Here is an 18607-nt window from a genome sequence, read left to right as displayed (position 1 = left end):
CAGCCAGGCATTGACTGGCCCTGCGGGGTGTTGGCCGCCTCCCCACAGGGGCCCTCGGGGCCAGCGGCTGGGAGAAGAGTCTGCAGAACCTGCTCAGAGCGCTGGTCGCTGGCTCGGGCTAGACGCAGTGAGGTTCAGCTCCTCGGGGCGCGTACAGAGGCCTTCGGAGGAGGGCCCAAAGGCCGCCTGGCTGATGTCCAGGCCAGCCAGGGAGCCCGGGGAGGCACGTGGCACATCGGCGACAAGCCCAGAGCTCTCCATCCAGTCCCGCAGCCACTCCGGGCAGCAGTCACAGCGCCACAGGTGAGGGATGACAAAGAGGCGGCCCAGGTGAGCACGGTGAGATGGTTGCCATTGGGGCGCAGAGCGAGGAGCCCAAGAGGTTCTGGAAGGCGCCCTCCACCACGAAGGCCACGCAGCTGAGATCCAGGTAGAGCAGCTCTAGCTCGGCCAGGTGTGCAAACCAGACAGGCGCTGCGTGGCCCAGCCAGTTGCCACCGGGTTGAGCGCGCAGGTACCGCAGGCCCTGCAGGAGCTGGAGGCCACCCCCTCCACGCAGGTTGCTTCAGGTGCGCGTGGGTCACGTAACCCATCATTTTTGCCATTCTTTCCATTAGAAGCAAGTCCCTAGGTCCAGCCCACGTTCAAGGGGTTGAAACCAGGAGATGGGATTATTGGGGACCTTCTTACAGGTCAAACTTAGTTTAAAAGCAATGTTTTATTTGTACTAATTCAGAATGACCATGAATAGTATCTATTATGGGGAGGCCCATGCACTAAAACGCTCAACTTTTGGTTAATGCATAAAATCCCAGAGAGAGTCAACCCTCCAGTTTAAGGGTTTAATTAGTAAAATAGAGACTATCGAGGTTAGAATTTCTCTTTGAGTACTACCATATTTTTTTATACTGTACTTACCTAAAAGTGAGAATACTGTTTGCCCCAAATCCGCTTTGGGTAAAGAGGGTAGGCAGAGAGGGCAAAAACAGGAAAATAGGGCAGACCAGGCAAGTCCACATAAAACAAAAACAGGCCATTTTGCAGTTTTGTCCACCCTCAGACCACATGTTGGTGGTAGACTAGCTCAGTCTTTCAGATTATGAATATGCAATGACATTTTAATTTTGATATTTGTTTTAGGTTGTAATGTTTGGAATTTTGTTTGTTTTACTTTAAAGGGGCCATGCCTGCAAGTGAAAATTACAAATTTCCAAATATTCTCCCAATTTTCTGTATCCACTCCTGTGATCTTAATTTCTGTTTTCATGCATTTGCTCATGTTACAGCTTTTGTAGAGATCACATGAATTAACACATGTAAAGCCCTTAATACCCAGGACATAGTAAATACTCAATATTGCTACTATGATTGATGCTCCAATAGTTCACTTTCCTTCCCGTCTGCCATTCTACCTTCTCTTCATGAAGTCCAGCCTCTTTCCTATTCTTCTTACAGTCTCGCTGCTACTTGGCCCTACCAAAATTCCTTCTTTTTGCTCCTCACAACATTCCCTTCAAGAACCAACCTAAACTTTCCCCGTTCTTCTGAGCAGATGAATCGCCTGCTTACAGAGAGAATTGGGGTTATCTCTCCAAAGTCCCCTCCTCTTTCCTTCTCTCCACTTTAACTCCCCCGCATTCATATTCTCCTCTCTGCTTCAAGTCGCAGCCCTTCCCTCCCGCCTCAAAGGAAGGAGCGTTCTCCTGCGGCTGCACCCACTCCTCCTCTTGGGGCAGGCTTGCTGCCTGGACGCCAGAGAGCTCAGCTTTCCAGGGAGTGGAATGAAGTTAGAGGAGGCGGGGGAGGGCCTCTCTTTGAAGATGCCCCTTAAGAACGACGGGACACTCAATTTATATGTAATTGGCCAAAATTTAGCCACATCCGGCTGCAAGGGAAACAATGAAAGGAGCTATCTAACTGAGTGGCAGCGTGCCCACTGAAGAACCTGTGCTTTGTGACATTAAGGGAAAAGGAAGGCTGTCTGTTATAAAAGCAGAAAAGAACACATCGCCCGGCCGGCGTGGCTCAGCGGTTGAGCGTCCACCTGGGATCCAGGCGATCGGGGTTCGACTCCCGGTCGGGGCACATGCCCGGGTTGCGGGCTCCATCAGTGACTCCCTCATCATTGATGTTTCTATCTCTCTCTCTCCCTTTCCTTTCCTCTCTCTGAAATCAATAAAGATATATTCAAAAAAAAAAAAAAAAAAATACGTTCAGCGAGGCACTCGTCCGTCCTCACGTCCAGCAATCACCTCTCCGTTCTCTCAAACATTCTGGCTCTCCACCCTTCATCCTAAAAGAAGCCCCAAAGCTTCTACTCATTCAGGTCTTTCTCTTCCCTTCACTCCAAGAATCTTATCACTCTCTTTTACAATTTCTTAAACGTTCCTTCTTTTCTGCTTCTTCCCATTCCCTAGTCACCGTCTCACCTTAGATTACAGAGCTTCTGAACTCGTCTCCGAGTTCCTGGGGCGTTTAACATAAACATCTTTACCCCAACCAAGTATTGAAATTTTATTTTATTTATATTTAAATTCACAAATAATACAAGGGTAATGACTGTTGGGGGGGAAAAAAAAGTGTAAGTAATGCAAACGTCTCCTTGCACACCCCTGGCGACATTAAAACCTTTAGCATTGCCCAACAAATGAAAGGCTGGATGGAGTGGGGCGAAACGGGCACGAAGGCCCTGTCGCTGCGCGTCTCCCCGCCCCCACCAAGCGCTCTTCCCGCAAAACGCCGGTCTCTCCCGCGCACCTCCGGGACCCCCAGCTCGGCTCGCGCGGGCCTCGGCAGGCGGGGCGGGGACACGTAAGAGATTCTCGCGAGGTCCGGAATCCTCGCGGCAAACGCGAGCCCGCGGGTCTCTGACGCACTTCCGCGGCGCCGGAGCTGAGGCAGGCCACGGGGGCCCGTAGTCGGGGAGATGGTGGTCACCAGGTCGGGCCGGCGTCAGGCCGGAGTCCCAGCTACGTCGCCTGAAAGCTCCGAGCAGAAGGTAGGAAATAGCTCGGCTCCCTCACTTCCGCTCGCCGCTTCGCTGAGGGGCGCCCAGGGGGGCGGGGCGGTGCCGGGGTCCCGCGGCGGGGGAGGGGGAGCGGCGGCCGACGACGGGGAGCGTCCGGACCAGCCTGCCCCGCGCCGCTGCGTGCCAGGCCCCGCGTTGAGCTTGGCGCTTCCTCTGCAGTCCTGGCTGCAGTCTTTAAGGTGGTCCTTAGTATAGAACAGAGAGGTTAGTTAACTTGCTTTGGGTGGTTCAGTTCTAATGCAGATGAACAGCTCTAGCCTTTTAACTTTACTGTTAACGCCGTACTAAGGATTAATTTCGGCCACCAAGCGTGAGCCTAATTTAATGGGTTTGGAGAGGGCACCTTTTCTCGTTGGGAGACTGGCGGTGACCCCACGGCACCTCCTTTGGCGTGGGAAGGTCTACAGTGATGCCGCCTGGTGGCTCTCAGTGGCGCTAGTCTGCTGCCTATGATTCCTCGATGAAAGGAAACGAATATTTATTCACGTAGGTATGTAAAGGTAAGGGCGGCGACCGATTATTTTGCTGTGTTTCCAAATATATCTTTACTCAGAGTTAATATTCTCCTTATTCTCTCTTCCCCATATGTGTCGGAATGTAGGTCCACCTAAAATATTTGGCATTTTTAGGTGTAGAAACTTTATTTTCTGTTTTTATTATTATAATTATTATTATTATTATTATTATTTTGCTCGTTAAAGCCAGATTCAAGGACTTGGGTGAGGCGAGTGAAGCAGGACCCTGCAAATGCAGGGACAGATACAGTATATAAGTTTCTTATTTTTTTTAAAGTAATGGGTGGTGATGGTGGGTTTTGTGTTCATTTGTTTACTGAGTTTTCCAGTGCCCTCTTAAAATTTGCTCCTGAGGAGAGTGTCTCACCTCGGCCATGTGCTAGCCCTACCTAAATTAACAGTGTGTTTTCTCTGGCTTACAGAATTCTGCTAAAAGAATTCAAGCTCATCTAAAAGGCAGGAAGGAATCTCCACCTGATGACTTAAGTACTGCTGAATCACAGAGCAACAGGAAACAAAGTCCAATCCCTGAAACTCCTAAAACTGCAAAGAGGAAGAGCAGAACTAGAGGCTCATTACCAGAAATGAACAAACCATCTACTGATGGAGAGACCTCTGAAGCAGAATCACATTGCTCTGTATCTGAGCCCCAGGATTGCATTTTAAGAGTAACCAGGAGAAGGCAAATCTTAGTTGCATACACCCCAGTGTCCAGTGTTAGGAAAAGGCTGAAAATAACTTCAATAAGTGAGTCTCATACTGAAGAAGAAGTCTCTGAAGCAGAATCGCATGTTTCAGGTATTTCTAGAATTGTGCCTTCTGCAAGAACCAGAAGTAAGGCTAATTCCCTAGCAGATCCAAGCCAAGAATCAAATTCGGAAGCTATTTCTGATGCTGAGTCATCATGCTCAGATATTTCTACATTTTCCAGAATTGAAACTAGGAGAACAACAAGGAATGTGCAGAGGAAATTACAGGCACAAACAGAGGAGAAAGATACTAAGATTATACCAGGAAATGAAAAGCAAATGGTAAATACACCTATGAGTTCAGAGGATTCAGATACCAAACAAACTTCTCGTTTACAAGCAAGACTTCTTCCTCAGGTAAATAAACCAAATTTCTCTAATGATGAAATCTATGACGACTTTGATGATGATTCCTTCCACGGAAAGTCAGGGAAAAAACCAACAGTGCAAAAATGCCAGCGTCTTAATATAATAGAGGAAAAACAGGCCAATGTTACCCCTCTCAAAGAAATACCAAAGCAGAATTGTAAGAGCTTAGATGAGGAAGCCAAAGGAGTGACAGATAAGGGAAAAGAAATTAATGAGAAAAATTCTGAGTTGAAGAGTTTTCCTGATCTTCAGGACACCAGCCTTCAGCAGTTAGTTTCTCAAAGGCATTCAACCCCCCAAAATAACAAAACCATATCGAAGCCCTCAAATCAGAACTGTGAGACTATAATGAAATCATTAGCTCAAACATTTGCAGTTGTGGAAATAGACAGATGGACTGAAGAGAGAAAGAGCACCATAAAAACAAATGACTTCACTTCAAGTGATGGTGGTAGTGATGAAGAAGAGTGCACAATTATAGCTGATAGTGAAGACACAAATGAAAGGGATGTAGATTTTGAGTGTGATACTAAACTGTACAAGTCTGGGCTCAACACATCTCAGGATAAAGGTGACTCTGTTTTATTACTTCTCAGCAGTGATGAAAGTCAGCAGTCTGAAAACAGTGAAATTGAAGAGGACACTGTGTGTTTTGTTGAAAACAGGGTTCAAAGGGAATCAAATGGAGACTCAGAAAATAAGTCATGTGACAATGCATTGTTTGTAATTGACACAACTCCTGGATTAAGTGCTGATAAAAATTTTTACTTGGATGAGGAAGACAAGGCAAGTGAGGTTGCCACTGAGGAAGAGGAAGAGGAGGAAGAAAGTGAAGAAGAACCATCAGATGAAGACAAAGATGATGAGTTTAGTGATGAAGACGACTTACTAAATAACACAAAGTCTAAACTGTAAGTTTTGTCTTTATTTTAAAAAGTTCTTGATACATATTTCAAGTGGCTAATTTACCATAAAATGTTAGAAAGCATAGGAATTGAGAAAATTATTACTTCCAGTTCTGTATGAAAGAGCTTTTTCACCTACCATTTCCCTTGTCTCTGGATGCTTTTGATGATCATGTTTTTCCCACCAGTGATAGCTAAAAGTGCTTTTTTTGGTAATATATTAAAAATCATCTGTTAGGATTTTCCTGCATGATTGTTAATAGCAATAATAAAAGGGAAGAAAAATAATGTTTTTTTACTGTAGAGAAATTGAAAAATAAAAGCCTGAGGAGAAAAATGACCTATAATCCCATCTATCACCTACTGAAAGGCATTAATGTTTGGGGCTACTTCTTTAGTTTTTTTTTCTCTGTTTTAAATTTGTTTTTCCCAAGTACAGGCCCCTGATAGCAGTGTATCCATGAAATACAGGCATCACCTGAGGATCAACATTGTTTTTCAGAGAGAGAGGGAGGGAGAGAAGAGAGGGGGAAAAAACATCAGTGCAAGAGAGACATCGATTAGTTGCCTCCTGCACAGGCCCCAACCCAGTGCCCCACACTCCAACCACTGAGCCACACTGGCCAGGGCTAGGGAATTATATATATTTTAACGGATGCCCAGTGAAAACAGTCTCAGAGGCTAGGCTCAGGCACTCTTAAATTTAAAAAGCCACAGTTCTCTTCCCTAGGATAATTCTAATGTACATTCAGTGTTGAGGATCACTGTCAAGGCACTGCAATAGAATGATTTCACTTTCCAATAAAAGTTGATTATCAAAACTTTCAGCTGCTCAGTTTATATGAATAATTAGGGAAGAAAGTGACTATAAATGTAAGCGTACTTGCTTATAAAAAGGACCCTTCAGTAATATAAAGTAGAAATTCTCATTGCATAAATATAGCAGGACCTCAAGGCAATTGCTGAAGAGTCTAATTTGTTAGGTCTGGGGTATGACATTTATAAGAAGTTCCAGTGAGAAATACAGATGTTCATCGCTGTTTAAAACGTCCTTGGTTGAGAGGTGCTACCAGATGCCTTTGTTTACCCAGAAGAATATTCTAAGTTTGGATAACTTGAACGTTCAGAGTAGAAGAGTCTGTCTTATTGGTTTTAGAGATGGAAGTATATACGTTTATTAACTCCCTACCTATATATGAAGTTGAACCAAATTGCCAGAGGCATCTCATCCTCTTTTCTGTAGTTCTTTTCTAAATAAAAATCCGTTATGGTCCTGGCCAGTGGGCCCAGTGGTAGAGCGTCGGCCCATGCACCAAAGGGTTAAGAGTTCAATTCCCAGTCAAGGGCATGTACCTGGGTTGCAGGTTCAATCCCTGGCCCTGGTTGGGGTGCCTGCAGGAGGCAAACAATATATCTCTCTCACATCCGTGTTTCACTCTCCTCCCTCCCCCCCCCCCCTTTCCCAAAGCAGTGGAAAAAAATATCCTCGGGTGAGGATTAACCAAAAAAAAATCCTGTTAAGAAATCTGTTGGTATAGTATATGGCCTTAATCCTCTTAAAGAAAATCTGGGGAATAAATTTGCATGTGCTCCCAAAAAGCTTTTTTGTTTAATTCATTATCCCAGAATTTTTTTCTTAATGACTTTTAATAGATTATGTATTTGTCCAGTTTTTCAAAACTTTATTGTAAAAATAAGGATCTTTTTTTTCCATTCACAGTAGAAGGGGAGAAAAGGGGGGGAAAAAGTGATTTTAAAATAGTCTCAGTTATTTCCGTTCTGATTTAATTACTTGATCTTTAAGTGATCATTTCTCTTTCAGTCTGAAGTTGACAAGCAGCAGCATAGACCCTGGTCTGAGTATCAAGCAATTGGGTGGTTTGTATATAAATTTTAATGCAGACAAATTACAGTCAAACAAGAAAACTCTAACACAGATCAAGGAGAAAAAGAAAAATGAGGTAAGTTACATGAAGTGGCCTGTAGGTTTTCATAGAACTAGCTAATTACTTCTAGAAATGATTAGTCCTTGGTGAGAGACCAATTTTCCTACATTGAAGTCACATCAGCCTGCTGTGCTCCATTCCCTCTTTCCAAAACAATCATTTTTCATTTTTATGAAGTCCTAGTTGTAAAAGATGACACTTGAAAAAATAAAGTAATACAGGATCAATGTTCCTCCTCTTGCACCCATCAGTTATGATCCCAGGGGCTGTGTTTTCTTCTCTTTTCTTGGTATACTTTTAGTTCTTAACTGTTCTGGACTGTGATGAGAATCTGAAAGCTGTGAGTGCCTGCCTCCCCCATCAGGAAAAAGTGCACCTTTTTGTACATAAAATTGTACATTTAATTTCAGAAGGAAGTTGTAGGTTAGAAAACCTTACCCAAACCCTCAGCTTTAGTCACCACCTTGCACAGCTGCTTTTCACGTTTGTGTTTTCTAACCTTGCTGCCTCTCAGGTCTTTAAATCTAGGTGCCTGTTGTCTGCTCTTTCATTTGTGCTCAGGCACTTAATCTCGCTAATTGCCCTATTTTGTTCCCTGCCTGAACCAGCTCCTGCTCTTGTATTCTCTGTCCTGGTTACTGATGCCAAAATCGATCCATTTTGCAGCCACTAAGCGTAGGCTATAATGCTTACATACTTTCTACTCTGTTCCCTCCTTTTCGCCCCACTGTCACTGGCTCATGCCGACCTTTAATTTTCATTTAGACTACTGTAGTAGCCTCCTTACTCTTTGTTCTTCAAGCTGTTGTCTGTACTCTGGCTAGATTTTCTAAAATCCTAAACCTGACCATGATATTCTTTTTAAGTCCTTCAGTGGGTCCCTCAGAGCCTTCAAGGTGCCTCTGTTCTTCCAACTCTACCCACCTGCTGTGTTCTCACCATCGAAGACTGCTATAGTTACCTAAACATACCCTTTTCTTTCCAAGGCCAATGCAGAGATAGATCACTGTCTTTGGGAGACATTCTTTGACCGTAGTCCTTCCCCCAACCTCTGTGCTTCTACAACACCCAATATCAGATTCATTATTAATCATGTGGTATACCTGTTATTTTACTGTCTTTTATCTTTGTATTCCTAAAACAGGATTTTTCGACCTCAGCAATATTTATGTTTGGGCTGGATAATTCTTTGTTGTGGGAGAGTGTCTGTGCATTATAGGATGTTTAGCAGCAGTGTTGGCTCTCCCCACTAGATGCCAATAGCACACACACACACAAAATATCTTGGTCACAATTGAAAAACACTGTCCTAAACCCTAGTGTGGTACTTGACACAAGTTCTTAATAAGCTGTTAAACATAATGCTCTCTTTTCTGAGTGCTAGGAAAGTCTAGACTGCTACAGTACTACTCATAAACTTCTAAGCCTGAACCTAAATTGGGGGTGTCTGAATTGATAATTGATTTTTGAATTGATAATAGCAAATGTTATTGACCACATTAATATTTGCTATATTCTTGAGAACTATTTTGAGGATTAAGGAGTCATCTTTTTTAGTTCTTGCACTGGGGGAAATGACTACCCTGAGGCTGCTTCTAGTCACGTAAATGGTATTTATGACAATATTTAATCATCCCAGGCACATAAAATATGCAGAAGTAATTTAGGAAAAGAGTAACAGATTTGACTAACAACACAAAATTTTAAAACTTAAGCAATACCACAGATTCATATCATTAAGATACAAAATAACATTTCTACAAATTAATAAGAACACGACCCTAATTAAAAATGAAAAAGAACCCAAAAGGCTACAGGCATTCCCACAGAAGGAGGACTTGATACATAAAAATGATTAACAGCAAGTGAAAATAGCCAAGAAACACCACTGACAACATACAAAAAGATAAAAGCCAATGTTGGTGGTAATATAAAGAAAAAGGGCCCTTGTTAACTGTTGGTAGGAGTTTATACTATTTGAATGCAAGGCAATTTAACATTACCTATAAAATTTTTAAATGACAGATTTTGGAATCTGGTTTACAAAAATAATCACAAGTGTGCAGAGGTGATGTTTACAATGTTTAATGGAAACTGTTAAAACTAAGTGTCAGAAGAAAAACTGGTGTATAACAGCTATTAATAAGAAAGTTGTTGGTCTATGTGTAAACTGACATTGAAAAATTCATCCAAGATACGTTGAGTTGCAAAAATCAGACTTGTCTAGATAGGATGATCTCATTGGTATAACATTAAAAAGTATATGTTGTTCAATCAAAATCTATATTGCTATACTTATTAATAGTCTAAGCCAGTCTCCTCAGATTATAAACTGTTTTACCAATATCAAAAGAACTTACTAAAAAACAGGTTTTTTTCAGGGATTTCAAGAGCCATTGTGGCATTGTTCCCATTATTTTCCAGTTGTTTGGTGCAGGTGGCTGGTTGCACACCAAGAAATAAATTCAAATAGACACAATGTAAATGCAATGTGTGCAGATTCATAATAGTGAAAGAAATTTGAACTGATGATCAATTTTACAGATTTCCTAAAATAATCCTTCCGTTTGCCTTCTAAAGCATTTTTATATAATTTACAAATTTAAGAACAGGAACAACTTTGCAGTAGTATGTCTGTGCATAAAGGTAATATGTTAAGAGATGTTTCTGTAATGCAAAAAAATGTTGAAAAAAGTTACATGACATTCTGAAACTTTAAAGCCAATTTAATAATTTTATAGATTATGCAGAAAGCCGTCATTACTCCTGATTTTGAAAAAAACTACTGTGTCCCACCATATCGTGAATCAAAATATCAACTTCAAAAAAAACGCAGAGTAAGTACAATGACTCGTTATTTAGAATGTTTAGCTGTGTTCAGCTCATATATGACCAGGTTGTACAATTAAAATATATATTTTTTCAAAGAAAATTGACAGGGATACTTAAGGGCCCATAAAATGTGGTTCCATAAACACGTTTTATATGGATTTTCACAAAGTGATATACATTTCACAAAAATATATATCTGTGAGTGGTGCACATAGATATATATTTTTTTGCCCTTAGAAACAGTGACAGTCGCCATGCAAGGTCACTGTTCCATACCTCTTGTACTGTTCACTAAAGGCTAGGAACTCTGGCTGTTGCAGGCTATTTTAGGGAACTTAATGTAGCCAGCTAAAAATCTGGTCTATTTATTCTGCCAAATGAGAGAATAGAAATTTTTCTTTAGTAAAATATAGGGGGTTGCTTCCATCTGGCATTTCAACTAATAAGCATAAGAAGTTATCAAGAGCCCAGCTGGTGTTGCTCAGTGGTTGAGCATTGACCCATGAACCAGGAGACCCATGAACCAAGAGGTCACAGTTCGATTCCTGGTCAGGGCACATGCCCGGGTTATGGGCTCCCTCTCCAGTAGGGGGCGTGCAGGAGGCAGCCCATCAGTGATTCTCTCTCATCGTTGATGTTTCTCTCTCCCTTTTCCTTCCTCTCTGAAATCAATAAACACTTTTTTTTTTTTTTTTAAACAGAAGTTATCAAGAGAGTTTGGAGAAAATGTGAGGAAGGTACTCCAGTAATATGACTAATATGAAGCACCTAGGCACTGGTAGATAATCCATAACATTGGTTGTATGAATATAGCAAAAAAATTAAGCAAATCACTTGCTAGGAGTTTTTAAAAGAATCATTTATCTTTTTACTTTTTTAATATATTTTTTTTAATGATTTGAGAGAGGGAGAGAGAGAAACATCAATCGGTTGCCTCCTGTATGCACCCTGCCTGGGAATCTAACCGGGAACTTTTCTGTGCAGGGGACGACATTCAGCCAACTGAGCCACCTTGGCCAGGGCTAATTCTTTCTTTCTTTCCCTTCCTTCCTTCCTTCCTTCCTTCCTTCCTTCCTTCCTTCCTTCCTTCCTTCCTTCCTTCCTTCCTTCCTTCCTTCCTTCCTCCCTTCCTTCCTTCCTCCCTTCCTCCCTTCCTCCCTTCCTCCCTTCCTCCCTCCCTCCCTCCCTCTGTTCCCTCCCTCCCTCTGTTCCCTCCCTCCCCCCTCCCTCCGTCTGTTCCCTCCCTCCCTTTCTCCCCTCCCTCCCTCCTTCCTTCCCTCCCTCCCTCCCTCCTTCCCTGCTTCCTTCCTTCCCTCCTTCCCCCTTCCCTCCTTCCCCCTTCCCTCCTTCCCCCCCTTCCCCCCTTCCTTCCCTCCTTCCCCTTCCCTCCCTCCCTTCTTCCTTTCTTCTTTCTCTTTTTTAAAGAAATAATACCAATTTCTGGACTGTTCTAGTAAGTGACTTTGAGATACCAAGGTGACTGAATAAATGTGTTAATATTTACTTCAGAAGTGGAAATGTTTTTATACATTATCTCTTCTGTAGGCTATTTTAGACAGTAGAAATTAAAGCTGTGGGTTATTCTTCCAGCAAGTCAGCAGTTCTTACTAAAATACAAAATTAAATTTAAAGGATCCCTCATTTATGAAACTGATAATGCTTTACCTAACTTACCAGAGAGATCACTTTTTATGGCTTCATTCCTTTTATGAACGATAGATCTGGAGACCAATACGTCCGGTAAAGTAACCTTGTTTGTTTTTAATTAATGAAATTTTCTGTATGTACAATTTTGGGGGAAATAGGGTGTGGTTTATACACTATTAAAGTTAGAATTTTCTGTTTGTTTTTTTAAATCTGAATTTCAGAAAGAGCGACAAAAAACAGCAGGTGACGGCTGGTTTGGTATGAAAGCTCCAGAATTGACAGATGAACTAAAAAATGATCTCAAAGCCCTGAAGATGAGAGCTGGCATGGACCCAAAAAGGTTTTACAAGAAAAACGATAGGGATGGTTTCCCTAAGTACTTCCAGGTATGAAGCAAACAGAGTAATGGTGGTGACATTCTGTGGACTTTAGCCTGGAAAGCACTATAGTGTCATCTTTCTATTTACTCTTAAAATAGATGAATATTTACAGTGTGCATCTGCTCAGGCCATATAATAATGGCCAGAACCCAATTCAGACAGCCACCAGCATGTAATGGCTTTCCATATAGAGAGAGTGTTGCAGATGGTAACTAGGTTCATAAGTTGGCTCTCTAAAAGTTATGGAACCTATAAGATGGGTGTGCCGTCTATGAATAGTACTAGCCTAAGAGCAAGAATTCTTACAGGATGAAGGGGAAAGGGAATCACTTACACCAAATCTTCTTTTCAAGGTAGAGGGGCATCCCCAGGCAAATTCTGAAATAAAACTTGGTTTTTAAGATGAAAGCAGTGGAGTCATCCTCTGGGAGCTCTCAAGTTCATTTTGTTCTTGACTGCCTTTCATGTCGCTCACCTAGATTATTATAATAGTCTGCCCTCCTCTAGTCCGTCCTCCACATTGAAGCTAGTTGTCTATTCCAAAAAAAAAAAGGCAATCTGTTCATGATACACCTTTGTTCAATGGTATCACAGATACCATGCAATGATACCTTCAGTGATTCTTTCTGACCTGTAGGGTTGAGCCTACGCCCCTTGATATGGGCCTTCACAATCTGCACCCAAACCAGTTCACCAGCTCTTACTTTGTCACACAGCCCTCTTAAGCACGAACACACTCAACTATACCGTCTTCTCAGACTATGCACAAACTATTGTTGGCATTTGACTTTGCATGTGCTTGGCTCTGCCATGTTTGCATGGTGAAATTTTACCCATACAAATCCAAGCTAAAATGTCATCATTTGTGAAACCTTCTTTCTCCCTCTCAGGCAGAATTGGTCACTTAGTTTTTAGAGCATCTATAATGTTTTGTTCAGCATAGTACTGTTTTGCTTTAATTTTGTAGTTACCTGTTTGTAGCTCTTCCCTTTAAGACTATGGCCTTCTCACTGCCATGGACCAGATGATTCTTATCTTTATTTCCCTAGGACAGTACCTGGCACATAGTAGACACTCAGTAAAATTTACTTGGTTGAATGTATGACCTAGTGCAGAGTGGTCAATAAGAAGGTTCTAAGCTGGCAGCATTTATGATAAGTGTGTGGCAGAATTTATGTGTCAATTTCATTAAATTCGGAAACTAAAACAAGAGTTTATATTATCTGTCCCATTTTTTTCCTCTAGTTACACTATTCATCAAGAATTTAGCACTAAATTGTATAAAAGGAATTTTGGATTTATTTTAAACTAACAAAGAAATGTCATTATGACCTAACGCAGATTAACTGGGTGATTTATTTTTGCTTTTAAAATGGCAAAGTTAATTTTAATGTTCGTGTAATGTATGCTTGTTTTTTTCATTGCTTTCTACAAATACAGTTGGTTAGAGCTATCCTGAAATAGAAAAGCAAAATTGCATTCAGGTGTTGCATGATATATTTCAATCAATTGTTCATAGATTGGAACCATTGTTGACAATCCAGCTGACTTCTACCATTCACGAATTCCCAAGAAACAAAGGAAGAAAACTATTGTGGATGAACTGCTGGCTGATTCTGAGTTCAGAAGGTAAGGAATTTATGTTTCACTTCATAATGTGTATGTTTTCCTTTAGAATATACATCAACTTTTAAAATTTCAGATTATTTTAAAATGCTTTAACATGCTTTCTCAAAAGCAGCACTACTTACATTTTGGATGGGATAATTATTTATTAGGAGGGACTTTCGTGTGCATTGTAGGATGTTTAACAGCCTGCTTGGCCTCTATTCCCACTGTATGCCAGTAGCAGCCCCCCACTCATGATCATCAAAATGTCTTCAGACATTTCCAAATGTCCCATGCAGGGCATAAGCATTCCCAGTTTAGAACTACTGCTTTCGAGAGAAGCTGAAAATATTTGACTGGCTGTGGATGAATGAGCCTGCAAGAAGACTGGAAAAGAATAGCCAAGGGGGCATTAAGAAAACCAGGAGGGCACAAAGTCATAGAAGTCACCGAAAGAGAATGTTTTAAGCAGGTATAAGCCAGAGGGAGTGGTTAACAGGAAATGCTGCCAAGAGATCAAATGAAATAAGAACTTAAAACCTTTCTTTGGATTTAGTTACAGTAACTTTGGCAGGAGTTTTAGGGGAATGAGTTGAAAATGAAGAAATGGACACAACTCTTTGAAGAAGCTCTGTTGTGAAGAGGAAGAAAGAGAGGCAGGGCTTACGTGTGGACTTGAGAAGATTTTTTAATCAGGGAGCAATCTGAGTAAAGGTCCTTGAAGCAACTATGTACATATATTATAGGAGATTTAAAAGCATACCTCATATAGAAACCTCTGCTAAAGTTCCAGATTGATTCAGTAGCAAAAGTGGAAGTATTTATCAGGGGTTCTAAAAAAAATGTAGATGTAGGTATGGGAAACAAATTTAATTCAAAATGTTATGTAAGCTATTTAATGAGTCTGCGTCATGGTAAAAATTTTAGAATTAAGCACTGTCAACATTGCTGTGATTTCTGAGATTACCATTATCAGGATTACAAAATATAGGTCAGTTTTTATCCACGACATATGGTTAACACTTAGGTAAGTGTTAACATACTAAAAAATCTTAGAATAAGGAAGTAGGGGCACTAAACTAGAAATGTAGAATGAAATTCATAAAAATCTGTATACTGCCTACTTTATTTTAAAAGGGAGACTTTATATTGCTACTGTAAATGGGTTTATTAATTATATATTTTTACATTCATTGAGATAAAGTACATTACTTAAAATGAATATTGTCTATTTTATCACCTAAATTTACATGCCACAATGTGTGAAACACTGTACTAGCCCATCTCTTCATGGAATGTCTTAATACACTTTACATCTGGCTCAAGAGGTTTTCTCTGACCACTTTGGGATAGAGAATTTCACCGAATGTATTTAATGTATTATATGTTCATTAGTAGGAATGTCCTGGGACAGAAGAAAATGTGCTTTTCTGTATTATATGTGGGTTTTGGTTTTGCTTCATTTATCTTACTTTAGGTTTGTTAGAAAGCCTGTGTAAATTGTGCTTTTGGGATTGAGTGAGGTGTAAAGTTTTAAAGGGCTTAAATAGCTTCTGTTTTAAAGAGAATTACAGCTAATCCTCATCTTTAGTAATGTGATAACAGATTTATATAACACTGTTTAGAGGATTTTTTTTACCTTTTCATAATTAACTGTGGACAGCTCTTCTTCTCTTGAAGCTTCTAGCTACTACAGCATTATTTTTCTGCAATAAATTGTGCTTCTGTGTTTCCAAAGCCCAATGGGGAAATATAGTCTATAGCAGCAATTCTTTGGTCAGAGGATGCCTTTACACTCTGAAGAATTATTGAAAACCCAAAGAACTTTTGTTTTGTGGGTTACATTTATCAATATTTACCATAGTAGAAATTAGAATTTAGAAACTTAAAAAAATATTTATTAATTCATTTTGAAGTTATAACAAATCTATTATACATTAATATATTTTCAAAACAAAAATAAATTTTAATCTCTTTAATGTCTGGCTTAAAGACAGTTGGAGCCTCATATCTGCTTCTGGATCAGTCTCGTGTGATACCACACATTGTGTAGCCTCTGGAAGACTTCTCTGAGTGTACACTTATGAGATAATGAGCATGAAAAAGGCAACAATGTCTTAGTACACTTGTGAAATAGTGTTTACCAAATGGTCTCCTGAAAGGGTTTCATTCCCAGACCACACTTTGAAAACCATTGGTCTATAGTATATTACTTAAGGTTACAAGAAGTAAGCTGTGTGTTTTCAGGTAAGTATAAACTTTTTGTTTTGCTTAGTCCTTACATTTACATTTTTATCCCACAAAAATATTTAAAGCATTTGGTAGTAGCTGGATGTAGTGCATTAGTTTCTAGTGACTAAAAGTTTTCAAAGCTTCGCTCTACAGTTGTCATTTTTTTCTCACTAGACTGTAAGCCCCATGAGGGAGGGGCTTTGGCTGTCTAGTTCACTCCTCTGTCACCAATTTCTGGTATGGCTCCTTACACATGGTGGAACTTAGTACAAATGTGATGAATAGATGGTAAAAATGCAACAACAGCAACAGTAAAAACTGAGATTTAAAAGTGGCCTCCACCTCCCCAAAATGTTACATTAACTTCTGATGTCTGATGTGTCATACTTTAGAACTTAAAGGTTTGGATTTTATTTTTAGGTATAACCGAAGGAAGTACTCAGAGATCATGGCCGAAAAAGCAGCAAATGCAGCAGGAAAGAAGTTTCGCAAGAAGAAGAAATTTCGCAATTAAGATTCACACTATTTTACATCTCCCCTTTATTTATTTACTAAAGATGTTTTTCAAAACTAACACCATCACAAAAAATTAACATAGGCTGACCCTATTTATTTATAGGGATTTCTGTTTGGAAAAAGTTGATCTGAGAGAGAATCAATCACATGCCCCTTTGAGTAAAAGTCGGTGTGTGTACAAAAGACCCACCCATGCTTAGACCTATTGAGGGGGAAAAGGAAGAGAATCTTAACGAATTTAATTGACATTTTTGTAAAGTTTTCAATGCTTGGTTATTTAAAGAAAATTGAATTAAAAGAGATTTAGAAAGTGTAAAGTTTCCTAACATTCAAAAAACTTTAATATGATCAAATATATAACAATATTGTAAATAACAATATTTTAATTAAAGATATAGGTAGGGTGTGTGTATGTGTGTGTAGAGGAAGAGATGGTAGACAGGAAATGACCTTTTGTCAGCTATAAATTCACATCCAGGAAATACAGGTACAGAGATCTGCTTGTGGCCAGTATAAAAGTCATAGTAAAACCGAAGGAATGGTTCAAAAGGACTTAACAGTGATGAAGTCTGCCTAGAAAGTTTGGGTTAAAGCTGATGAAAGAGGGGCTTTCAAAATACCTTAAGATCTTGAACGATTCCTAAAGTAGCCTGTCTCGTTCCAGAATGTTTTTAAGACAGCTTATTTTAAAATGCCAATACAGCTAGTTTTTTAAGTGAGGAAATTAGAAAAAGGAAAGTGAGGATGGAAGAAATTAGATGAAGCTAGGGTAAAAGTTAACAAAACAGTTTTGTGAAACTAACAGTTGATAAAGGCAGGCCCTGAGCTTCCTAGCATCTAACACAAAAATCAGTTCTGCATCAGTGTTCTGCCTTAAGATAAAAACAAGTACTTTAGAGAAACATTCCTATTATTAAGACCTGAGGAAATGTCCCATGGGTCCTCCCCATAACAAGGATGTCAGATGAGAGGCAATACTTGGCTGTCCACAGCATAAATGGCAGGATTTTTAAGAAAAGGAAAAAAGGTTTAATAAAACCTTGAGTGAGGTTATGGGATAAATTCATAGGATCCCACTCTTAGAAATAGCCAGTTAGAAGAAAACATGCTCATATGAAAAAAAGTTTTAATACTATTTCAGTTCAATCTCTCAAACAATAACAGTTCAGGATAACTAAAACATTTTATTGAAAGTTTTCAGTAAGGGTTAAAACAGAAAGGGCGTTCTAGGTAACCAATTCCTCAAGTATCTAATTAAAATGTAAAATTCATCTTCTCATTGTTATACAATTTAAAAGTGAAGAAATGTTTCCAGTTTTAAAAGTAAAGAAGGAATGCTTTCAGTTACTAATAGCTTCCAAGCAGCAGGGTCATCGGCATGACCTGTAATTAAATGTCATAAGCAGATCAGTGTTTTATAAAAGAAATGGAATAATCTCAAAATGAAATGTGAAATTAGGTAACAGTGGGGAGTTTCTGAAATAGAAAAGGTTATTAATAAGTACTCACTAAACACCCAGCTATGAGAAAGGCAAAAACTATTGGCTCAGGTGATGGGTAGTTCATAGTGCATATTCATTCTAGTTATCACTGCATAACAAATTACAAAACTCAATGACTCAAAATAACCACTGTTTCATTGTGTCATGATTTGGTAGATCAGGGCTTGGTGCTCTATACGATACTGAATGAGTAGTAGTCATCTGGCAGCTAAGCAGATCTGGAAGGTCCAGAAAACTTCCCTAACATGCCTGGCACCTTATAATGTTCTTCTAAAAGTATGACAATTGAAATTTTTCTTCAGTTTAAACAGTATAGCATAAAAAGTGGTATAAAACCAAAACAAACCCCTCAAACTTTGTGTGCCACTGAAGACTCCA

The 18607-nt window shown here is 39.9% G+C and overlaps 1 protein-coding gene across 1 annotated transcript; it reads left to right on the top strand.

The window, feature by feature from the left end:
- The first annotated feature begins 2904 nt into the window (after positions 1-2904).
- On the top strand, positions 2905-18355 carry DNTTIP2 (deoxynucleotidyltransferase terminal interacting protein 2). The gene is made up of 7 exons (XM_016197165.2): positions 2905-2998; positions 3966-5572; positions 7389-7527; positions 10254-10349; positions 12213-12377; positions 13891-14000; positions 16632-18355. The coding sequence occupies exons 1-7, from the start codon at positions 2927-2929 to the stop codon at positions 16723-16725; spliced, it is 2283 nt and encodes a 760-aa protein (XP_016052651.2). The 5' UTR covers positions 2905-2926; the 3' UTR covers positions 16726-18355.
- Positions 18356-18607: the final 252 nt, after the last annotated feature.

This window comes from Miniopterus natalensis, chromosome 9 (genome assembly GCF_054644295.1).
Source record: "Miniopterus natalensis isolate mMinNat1 chromosome 9, mMinNat1.hap1, whole genome shotgun sequence".
NCBI classification, from domain to species: Eukaryota; Metazoa; Chordata; class Mammalia; order Chiroptera; family Miniopteridae; genus Miniopterus; species Miniopterus natalensis.
Note: the sequence above shows the minus strand (reverse complement) of the source record. Positions and strands in the feature narration are given on the sequence as shown.